Raw genomic sequence first — 11,390 nt, 5'->3', positions numbered from 1 at the left:
TGACTGTACTTTTATGTCTGCTGTGAAAAGTGTGTGTGGGACATGCTTGCATGTTGATGTGACAGTTACATGAAACAAAGTCATTTGTACAGGAAAAAAATTTGCCTTCAAATTCCACCTTGTTACTTTCTACACATCACTACCTTTGATCAAGTTTTACTTTGATTAAAGAGTGTTTTGAGTTGGCTCGCAATTGACTTCTTGCACAAAACCCTGGACTTGAATTACATGATGAAATGTACTTTGCCAGCAAGTAAATTGTCCTTCTTTTCTAATCACAGTGCACAACCTGTTTTGCAAAGTTAAGAAAATGTTTTCTTTGCAGTAGAGTGGACATCACTGAGGTTTGCTGATTTCAACATCCTGTAGGATGTATGGTTTTGGCAAATGCGAATGGTGACAGCGTGGTGATTCTGGCGTGCCGTATGTGCAGTTTGGTGCACGTGCTTGAGAAGAATGTGACCTCCTTTAAACGAGAGAGGAAAAAATGATGGAACGATAAAAATATCTTTCTCCATCTCCTCTTTCCCTGGAGGGCTGCCTCCCCTGCTTTCATCCGGTAGCCTGGAGGGAGAAACAGGGAACAGGGTGGAGAAGGTGAGAGAGAGGGGGAGAGAGGGGGAGGAAGAAAAGGAGAAGAAGCAAAAAGAAAACAAAAGCAGGTAAAAATCTAGAAAAACAGAGATCGAGACAATGGATCAGTAAAGGGACGACTGAGTGCAGAAAAGGAACAGGACAGGGATGATGTCATTCCGTCATCTTTCTCCTCATGAATGACCAGCAGTCACTGTTGGAATTAGAGACGACAGTTTTTTTCTCTTTACCCCACCCCTTCTCATTTCAGCTCCTCTTGTGCCCCTATATAACCTCTGATACAGACCCCCTTTCTGTCAGAGTTGTCTTAGTGGACCAGAAACAACAGGTGTCTAACAAGTGTGACACTGAGCTCCAGATATTTCAGATTCTTTTCTAATTTCTTACATTTTATTCGTTAATTAGTTTGAGTCGAGTATTCAGAGTTCCAGGATCAGTAACCTTCTGCCAGGTGAACATGACAAACCAATCGGCTCTCATCCTGAGGACGGCCTTGCTGCTCCTGCTGCTGGTGGTCAGAGCAGGTAAGATCTGTAGACAGTCTTCATGAGGTTTGTAAGAAATACAGTGTTGTAATGATATGTTTTGATACGCAACACATTTATGAAAGGCTGTGCACAAGTGTAAGCAGGAAATAATTCAGGAAATTGTCAGTATCAGATTGTCTTTGTCACAAATCCAAAGATTCTGTCCCTGTATAAACAGGGAAAACATCATTTTCAGCTAGATTCTGCCTGTTTAACAGCTGGAAAAAGAGAAACAGTTGACATCTTTTCAATTTTGGGACTCAAAAGTGTGATTTCTATTGAGTTCAAGATCTCACAAGACAAGAATTAAAACTCTTGTCTTGTCCACAACGTGTTGGAGAGATTCTGTGGGATTTTCCAGGGTGTTCAAGAGATTAGTACAGACAAATACTGTGGATGACAAAATGTTAGGCCAGAATGTCACAACCATTTACAGCCAATATCTCATACATATACAACTCCTGTTCTGTTCCCTTAGACGCTAAGATGGACATCATTTCCAGTAAGCAAGATGTTCAAGTGGGAGAAGAAATCTTACTGTTGTGCAAAGGTGAGTCAATTATATTTCACATGAATGAAAGCATTCAACTTAAACCTTTTCTGACTATCTATTCTAATCAGCTTTAACTTCTCGTTAATGTTTAAAAATAAACCTCCGCATTCGTTTTCTCTGATCTCTCTTCCCCCTAGCTGGTGGAGACGGAGATATAACGTGGCGTAAGGATGGAGAAGACATAGATGATGAGGACATTGTGCAGAAAGTGGATGAAACCTCCTCTAAGCTGTTGATTAAGAAGGCTACGATGCAGGATGCAGGCAGATACACCTGTCTGTGTGAGTTCGACAGCGGCCACAAAGATGACATCCAGACAATGCTGTATGTTTATGGTGAGCAACAGCAATAGTTTTATATCTAGACAAAAATCTTGTTAAACTGAGCATGTGAGGACGTTGTGCTTTACTGCATTAAGAGTAAGCATCCAAACCTTTTGCTTTATGGTCAGAGGGTCCATCATTTGGAAGCACCACGACCTACCATGAGTTTCTGGAGGGCACAGATGGGACGGTGCCCTGCCTGGTGGCCGGAGAGCCGGCGGTGGATGTTCACTGGCTTAAAGACAAGCAGGAAATCTCTTCTAATGGTAAGACCATAACTTATTATTATTTTATGTTTTTCCACACTTTGTGAGCTTTTTACTCCACAATAAATGTGACTATACGATAGAATCCAGTAAAGCCTGTGTTGGTTTTGTATTGAAGCTCCATTTAGTACTGTTGGATGCCTGATTATGTGGCTGATGCTTTTTAATGGATGGATGGATGGCTTTAAAGCTGGATCAATGTAAATGGCTCTAGTCTGTCCAGTTTATATCAATGCACCACAATATTCCATAACAGTAATGTAGTAAGTGGGTCATTCTCCTTCTTAAAGGTGAAAGAAATGAAGAAAATCTGTTTATAAAAAGCCTCACCATAACCTATGATACATGATTAAAAATGGTATCTAATACTCCAGCTTGTATTTGGTTAAGCACTTACTTTATATCCATACAGCACTGCTGTTTTCACACTCTGAGTAAGGGTGGAAAAAGAGCATCTAAGTGGATGTCAGCTGAGATATACTGAATGTTTCTGATGCGTATATCAGTGCAGCAATTTTATTTTTCTTGTGCAGCAGAAAGGATGCTGTTATTTTGTCCAGATGCAGTAACACCACTCAAAAATGGGTTAAAACTTCTTGTATGTTTGTCTTTGTCTTTACATGTCTCTTTCAGGGGGGAGACGTGTGCGTCAGATGCCTGATAACTCACTCCATATTGAAAAAGCAAAAAGAGACGACACTGGGACTTACGTGTGTCGTGCTCAGATCAGAGGAAGGCCAATCTATCAGGAACTCTCTGTCTCTGTTGTCATTAATGGTTGGTATCTGTTATTCACTTCCTAATAATAATAAATCTGCAGCTTTTGTAAATTCCCTAACATATGGCTTCCTCCTGCAGCTCCTCCTACTGTGCGCCTCAGAGAGGAAGTGAAAAAAGTACTTGCCGGACCTGAAACCAACGTCTCTCTGCTGTGTTTGGTGGATGGTCACCCAAAACCCAACATCACCTGGACCATGTAAGACCGGATTATTACATACAAGCATAGTATGGCCACATTCTGCTTTCACCTATTTCATATTTTAGCAAGCTTTTGGTTTGCAGTTAATTTTTTTCCTTTATACTCCTTTTTTTTCAATTACAATCTTGGTTCAGTTTCCCATCAGCAAGAAAACTGGGTATTTTGTTGCTGATATTCAGGCTGCTACTCCGGACTCTATCTTCCTAATGTGATGTAATCACTTTATTCCAGTGGGTGGAGCACAGTGCACGTGCATCCAAGGACAAGGTTTCTCTATGTGTAGGCATGCATGCAAAACAGAGGTGAAGAAATTTCCTTATCAGCGTTGTTAATGTGTGGCCTCCGTTGTCTCCATCTTTCTTTCTGTCTCCCTCTTCTGGCCTCTCCTATCTTAACATCTGCATCCTACTGTCCCATATTCTGATTCCGTAGAAATAACAAACCACTGTATGATCAAATAGCTCTTTTGTTTTTTCTGTTCCCAGGCCAGAGAGTTTTGACCCTTCCCATCATCACTTCAACTCAGACCGCAGCCAGTTGACCATATGGTCTGTTGCCAGAGCCGACTATGGAGAGTACATCTGCACCGCCACCAACAAAATAGCAGAGAGCAGCGCTACTTTTATGATGCATGTCTTCGGTTGGTTGGATTCTGCATGTTGTGCTACAGTCACAGCTTCGTTTCTTTGAAAATCCCATTCATGACAACGGATGTGCTTCATTTCAGAGGCCCCAGAGGTGTTTGTGTCTGTAGAGGAGCAGCGAGTGTCGGTGGGTGAGAGTGTATCTGTGTCCTGTAATGTGTCCGGCCATCCTCAGCCTGAGCTGCACTGGCTCAACAAGCACAATGGACGCACACTGGTAAGAGGACACACAGACTAAAACACACAACGATGTATAATGGATTTCCTGCAATAATTTGTACAGTTAAATTCAAGATTAACCACTATTTACCATCTATTTACAGAAGCTTTATTGTGTGATATGTACAGTAAATATTCTTGTCTGAGCATGAGGCCAGACTTCTATATGATAACCTACGGTAACTAAACTCTCCCCTCTTCCTCCTGTCAGGATTTAACCACTGGTCGTGTCCGTGTGGTGGACGGAGTGCTGCTGATTGATGAGGTGATGCCCTCTGATGGTGGATTGTATTCCTGCATGGCTGTCAGCCTTTCAGGAAATGCATCTCGAGATGTTGCAATATACAGTAAGAGTCTGTTAAATGAAAGAAAAGTACATTCATCCTTTACATATAAACATGCATAGTATTTTACAGTTTCTTGAGATTTATTTTTGCCCTCTAACCCACAGCTCAGCCAGGGCCTCCTCACTACTTCTCAGTCTCTCCGGGTCCCACCTCGGTCCTCTTCTCCCTCAAGATCCAACCCAACAATGGAGGAACTCCAATCACAAGTTTTGTCCTGCAGTGGAGGCAAAATCCAGCAGAGCAGTGGAAGGAGACCACAGTCCCAGCTTCAGGTGAAACATCTGCCCTCTATAGAGGCAGCTGCATCAGTCTTCATTTATACTTCAATCTACTTGCATCTTAGACTTACATAAATAAAAACATAGTAGCACTTATTACACACAGTAGCTGATGCTGTGTTTCACTAGCAAGGACCACACCACTGATACGAAGCTTGATTGGTTATTGGATGCAAAGGATCATTATGTTGGTGATGACTGAGATGAGCTGATGTAGTGTAGGGGAAAAGCTTAGTCAGAGATCAGCAGTGGCTCCCGGGCCAGAGGACTCTGTAGGAAAAGGAGCAGACAAGAAAAGCAGGCAGAAGTACAGAGATGGTGCAAAACAAGTGCGAAGGGCAAAGTGGTAAATATAGGTGCACAACAGGAAGTGGGTTGATTGAGGAGTGGTCCTGCTCCTGAACCTCATCTAAAAATCTTTATCTCCATTTCTTTCTTTTGTGTGTGTAGATGTCTTAGCTGTCACCGACCTCAAGCCGTACACACTGTACTCAGTACGTTTGGCTGCCTTGAATGCAGTAGGACTGGGACAGTTCTCGGAAACAAGCAACGTTCGCACTCAGGGAATACGTAAGTCCTTCACATGCTTTCAGTAAAATTAGCTACAAACACTGACAGCACACATAAAATCAATCATTCATGCCATTTATGTGTTGCTTTAACTGGACAGAAGTATGCATAAATCACTTATTGCTGTACAGTGTGCACTATGCATGCCGCTGTATATGTGGTATGTATGTCCAGCAAGAAAAGCTTTACCTTCTCATTGGCTGTCCCTATTTTTTTTCCTTTCTCACATTTTCATCCAATCATCCTCTGCTGCGTGCCTCATGCTGCTGATGACACCATGTAATCCGCTGTCATCCATCTGCAGAAGGTAACGAGCTCACAGTTGTATTGATTTACTAAACTAGGAAATTATGAACTGAGAATATAAATACAGCTAAATGCAACAATTAGGTGTTAAATCTGGTTATAAATTCCCTCCTTTCTCTTGCCATCTTTCCTGTAGGTGAACCAGACTCCCCAGTTCTGTCATCTCCTGGCATGAAAGTTGAGGGAAACTCCTTCTCCGTCCCTCTGAAACAGACGGATGATGGTGGAAGTCCTGTGCTGCACTTTAATGTTCGATACAAACAGGTGAGAGACAGCATCAGTTTGTCTCTGTATGTGCTTCTATCAATGAAATTCCTCCTGACTGATTCTTTTGTTTATTTACTCTCTTTAACCAGGATAAAGACAAGACTGAGTGGAAAGAAATGCAGCTGCCATCCACCGCTGACTCTGTCTCCCTTAAAGATTTGGCTTTCGGCTCAGACTATCAACTGGAAGTCACAGCTATCAACACTAATGGTTCCTCTTTTCCTGCCACATTCAACTTCACCATTGCAGAGCAGCCAGGTATGCAACTGACCAACCTCTACACCACACACTGTAGTAAGAATAGGATTTCGGCACAGACTATTACCTGGAGAGTGCAGCTATAAATGGCTCTGAGTTCATGTTTTCGTTAAATTTTGCTTGTTCATTTAGCTCATCTACAGTTATTCTTTTGTCCCTCCATCACAGTGAGCCGCAGCATGACTAAAGGCACAGTGGTGAGCATCGTCATGGTGATCTTCCTGCTGGTGTTTCTGGTGGTAGACGCCACCTGTTGCTATAGAAACCGCTGCGGCCTGCTCATGACCATTGCTGTGAAACTGTTTGGACAGAAGGTTCCAGGCCTCAAAATGATTGAAGAAGGAGACGGAACCACTAAGGGGTGAGTTATAAGGGTGTAGTACATATTACAGTGTATTTCTGTCTGTGTGTATAAGCATAACTCAGATATTTATGTGTGTTCTGTCTGCAGAGAGGTAAAGCTGAAGGGTATATCCACTCCAAGAGGCAGCATTCAGCAGGTGGGTACACTCACCAAGGAGGTCGGGCAACTCACAGAGGTCACATGTGATAAGGCCCCCCTCACCAAACATGAGTAAGTTAAGAATAAACCTCCTTTATATGTATTTATACCTTGATTTTTATACCAGTTCAGTTTCAATACAGTTTTTTGGTCTTTGCAATTAAGTAATTAGTTCGTACTTACAGGAAAACACAACCACATAGACAACTGCCGGCTGATGCATGAGACCAGAAACTGAAGAACCAAGAATCAAAGTGTAAAAACAAGTGATTACGTACTGTGTAGACAACAAGAAGAAGTCAAACAATCCCCACAATCCACTGTGGGAAAGAGTGTGTGTTAAACACAACTGGGCTCATCCAGACCTCTGTGATGTTGGACTGAGAGGACAGAGGTTCTCCTCACACTTCAGCAGATATAAAGACTGACAGACAGGAGATTTCCATTTGTGCTATTTTTTCTGCTCCAGTTTTGAATAGCTAAATGTCCTTTTACAGGGTGATCTTGATGTCTGTATCTTACAGGGTAAAATTATCTATATGATCTTCACATCGCTTTTGTAAAAAATTTCAACAAATGTTTACTTCCTGCGGTTGAACGTTACACAGACACAAGGTCTTTTTTCAAATGAAGTTTTATTGTTACTAACTGTTTCACTGTGGCAGCTCCACTAACTAATATCAATAATTGAACATTTTGTTTTTTATTATATAAAACTGAACCCCAATAATGCAGATTTAGGAACCATTTAGTCTAAACTAAACCTAACTAATGCTTAATGCAGAGTTATTTGTGCTGGTATTTATTGCTTTAATCCAGATTATAATCAAAGGAGCGACGTTCTTTATGAGAGGCTTTGAATTAAAAGCTGTATTTTATTTTGTGTTGCCAGCTTTGCTGTTAAGCACTTTCCTGTGAAAAGTTTTGAATGGTCAGCTGCTTACATCGACCACTTAGAAAACTTTTAATGAGAAGCAACTTTAATTTTGAAGTACCTGTAATAATAATCATGTAAAATATAATTACACCTGACAAAATGGATTCATGTAAATTATTTTGTATTTATAGCCGTATTATAGTGATTTACAGTAAACAAGTACATTCACATGAAAATATTTCCAGCATTTAACAAATATGTAGCTTTTCTATTAAGAAGATATAGATGTTTGTAGATTTCCTCAGCATTCTGACTTTGTTGTACTATTGTATTTAACACTGTAAATACATTGCTGTGTATACACATGCTGCATCTTTCATCGTTGTGTTTGATAAATATTGGACTGGAAAACAGCTTTATGTCTTTTTATGATCCCCGAATGAATGCTTTTTCTCTCTAGTTTTAGTAGAAACTCAATCACATACAAACACAGAATATGTCTTTTGCTTTAATGACTCAGAATTATCTTTACTGTCTGTACAGAGAACTGGAGGAAGATTAGATTGAGTTCCTTTATAAAAAGACAAAAAGCCCAGCAGATGATTAACTGTAAAATCCAATGCAGGTTTTCTGATCACTTTTAAATTTCACAGTTCACTCCACATCATGTTCAAAGTTAATTTTAATGAGCTACAACTGCCTGTTCTTTGTTTTTGCTGTCCTCCATATTAGTGCCCAGTCACCCTGCTGATGACATTCAACATCCTCCCTACATTCAACGGAGTGGAGAACAAACACACACAAACAAACAATACGTGTTGATCTAAAGGATTATATGATCGATAACCTGCAGCTGAGTGAACACGATGAACCAATCAGCTCTCACCTTCACAGTTTATTTAGATTTTAGAAGCAAAGATGCTGTAATCATATGCTTTGATATGAAGCACACAGCTGTAATACTGAGACTCCAATTGTTGAGTTTATGTTGGTCTTTTGAAGTGTAAGCACTGAGTTTCCTGAGGAAATAACTGATACCTAACTCTTTTTTGTCCCCAAACTAAACTTCCCATCTGTGTATAAACAGGGCAAACAGCGGTTTCAGTCGATTTCTTCATGTTTGATCTGCTAAAAAGAGATAAAACTAGTTCTATAAACAGCAGCCAACAGCTAAAACAGAATAAACTGTGTGGTGTATTTGGAAAGATCAGGGCCAGAAAACAAAGAGCAAAACCATCATTCAAGATGTGAACCTGACCAGCAGCCGAGAGATGTTTTGTTCAGTAAATATAAAACTAAATATAGCAAAATGACCAGTTTTAAAGCAGAAAATAGTATTAAAAATGCAGTTTGACACTGTTTCTGTATAGACAGGTTACTTGTGAACATTCTAATTTATTTAGTTAATTTTATTGAAATCTCAGAGATGGAGACGGATATGTAAAAACCTCGAGGAATCACACTAAAACATGACTGGACAACAGCAGATATAATTGAGAAAACACAGATTTTTTTGTATTTGGTGAACTAACCCAAGATATGGACATTTTTCGGTCCATTACTTCTATTCTCTGGAAGAAGATGAGATAGAAAAAATAATATTAAACAACTTAATCAAATCAAGTTAAGTTTATTCATGCAGCATCTTTTAAAACATTCCAACTTGATCTAAATGCTTTACATAAGATGGGGAACAATTAAAAAAATCTCTGAAAACCAAGCTAGAAAACAGGCTAAAACTATTTAAAAAAAAAAAAAAAAAAAGCAACACAGAACAAAATCAGGCTCCGTCCCAGACCTTAACATGACTGAATGTAGACATAATACTCTTACACAAAAAATACCATATTCTTTTTCTACTATTGTACATTTGAAAATGGCAAATAAGATTATAGGATAAATATAACATTTATATTATATATTAAAAATACTGGTGTCAACAGTGGAAAAACAAGCATTTCAATGGAAGCAGCAAACATAATTAGAATTATCAAGCAAACGAGACAGGAAAGAAATAAAAAGTAAGTAAAGAAATGAAAACTGCATCATTCAGTCAAAGGTCAACGAAATAATCCAGTAATAATCTGGTAATTCTGGAAAACCAAACCTCAAACTACAACCTTTAAAGTACTTTGAAACATATATTCTTACTACTAACTATATAATTAAAAGAAATAGAATGACTTTTTCTTGTCCATATTCTGGAATTAATTGTTTAAGCATCTCGGGCAATACCACAGTTCAACCACAAGAGGGAGCACCTGGTTTTTGAAACAATGATAAATGTCATAAATGATTTGATTTAAAAAAAAAAAAAAAAAAAAGCCTGTACATATCTGTCCAGCACGTAAATAGGAATGAATACATGTTAATAAGGCTATTACTTGGTTGTGAATCATGTCGTAATAGTGGCAGAACATGTGATAGAAATCATGTGCGGTGTCCCATGTCAAAAAAGTTGCTTGTTGACACTTTTTACATAAGAGGTTAATATTTCGAGCCTGTGATGTTTCAACCTCAGCATTGTATGTGCAAGTGACTTTCTCATAATGAAGGTGTCTGTCTGCACCTTTACACACTGGTCGTGCAGGACTACAACAGGGACGGGGAATACTTCATAAAGTACTTGATCTTCTAAGATTTGCACTGAGCCCGCTAATCAGCTGATGTTTTAAAATGTGTTCTTCACTGGCTACTAATAACATTTTAACACTTCCGGGGCTGCAGATAAAAGAATAAGGAGTAAACCGTCTTTCTGCATCTAAGTGACACAGCAATAATAAATGCACAATCGTATCTTGTCAGATCTATATTTAGAATAGCATTGTTATTCTTGTCAGAATTCTGCAGCTGTAGACCTATCCTTGTTTGTGACTCCCCATCTGGTGCCATCTCAGCCCTCTTATTGTGAAAGCAGCTGCAGATATTGAAAAGAGATCCTGCATAAGGTGAACTTGCTTGGTAGCACAGGCCTCAGAGATGACGGACTCACATTTAAAACATCTGCCGACCATTCGAACTGTAAATTATGAAAGCGGAACCGGACAATTGCCTTTGGATAACTCACACTTAATCTTAATACGAACATCAAAATCTTTAGATAATGAGATATGCCGTCACCTCCACCACATGTGACTTGGTCAGTGGTTTCACATTGTGACACTGTTTCACACATGAAGAGGAGGAAGAAATTATTCAAACTCTTTAGCCAATATTTACTTTGCATGAGTATAGGAGGAAGTTGATGGCTTGTTGGGAAGGAATGACTGCATGAGTCAAGGCTGAGTCAAACTGTCAATAAAGACTCACTGACTGAGGGTGTGGCAATCAAGACTCTGAAAGTGTTGAGTGCATTTTACTGTTCTACACTTCAATAGTTAAGTCACAAACATTTTTGCTAAATAGTTTATAGAATCCAGTCATATCACCACTCTTTATTCCAAGTGTTTTCTATTGCGGCTGGTTTTTCCTCCAAGCATTCTTTGTGCAAGAAAAATTGTCAAATGACCTTTTTCACAGCAGTCATTTTGACATAAAATTGTAAACTATGGAGTTACTAATCCCATTAATGAATTCTCTGTACTGGCAGCTGTGAAAAAGGTCTAGTAGTTCTATTATGATGGTATTCACAGAGTATATTATATATAATATCAATTAGACTTATTTGGAAAACACTTCTGGTACTTAACAGAATTTTTCATTTTCAATATAGTCTTAATTATACTATACTTATTGAAATAATGTCGTTATTAAGGTGATACATCTTTGAATTATTTGACATTAAAGTAATTTGCACAGGGATGTATTCACTCCTGCTGAATATTGCAACTCTGTTCCAGTCTGTAGATTTATTTCTCTTAGAAATAAAACATGACGTCCC

The 11,390-nt window shown here is 39.1% G+C and overlaps 1 protein-coding gene across 2 annotated transcripts; it reads left to right on the top strand.

Moving 5' to 3' along the window:
• Positions 1 to 887: 887 nt before the first annotated feature.
• ncam3 (neural cell adhesion molecule 3) lies at positions 888 to 7,921 on the top strand. Of its 2 annotated transcripts, none has more exons than XM_055013342.1 (16): positions 888 to 1,118; positions 1,600 to 1,671; positions 1,812 to 2,009; positions 2,126 to 2,263; positions 2,897 to 3,040; positions 3,122 to 3,239; positions 3,728 to 3,882; positions 3,970 to 4,103; positions 4,317 to 4,452; positions 4,557 to 4,724; positions 5,181 to 5,300; positions 5,743 to 5,870; positions 5,963 to 6,131; positions 6,300 to 6,492; positions 6,583 to 6,631; positions 6,819 to 7,921. In XM_055013342.1, the coding sequence occupies exons 1-16, from the start codon at positions 1,052 to 1,054 to the stop codon at positions 6,834 to 6,836; spliced, it is 2,007 nt and encodes a 668-aa protein (XP_054869317.1). In that variant the 5' UTR covers positions 888 to 1,051; the 3' UTR covers positions 6,837 to 7,921. The 2 variants fall into 2 exon arrangements, with proteins under 2 accessions (XP_054869317.1, XP_054869316.1); XM_055013341.1 differs by having other exon boundaries at positions 889 to 1,118; positions 6,583 to 6,705.
• The last annotated feature ends 3,469 nt before the right edge of the window (positions 7,922 to 11,390 follow it).

Source organism: Amphiprion ocellaris, chromosome 9 (genome assembly GCF_022539595.1).
Source record: "Amphiprion ocellaris isolate individual 3 ecotype Okinawa chromosome 9, ASM2253959v1, whole genome shotgun sequence".
NCBI lineage: Eukaryota > Metazoa > Chordata > Actinopteri > Pomacentridae > Amphiprion > Amphiprion ocellaris.
This window is presented reverse-complemented; position numbering and strand designations above follow the sequence as displayed.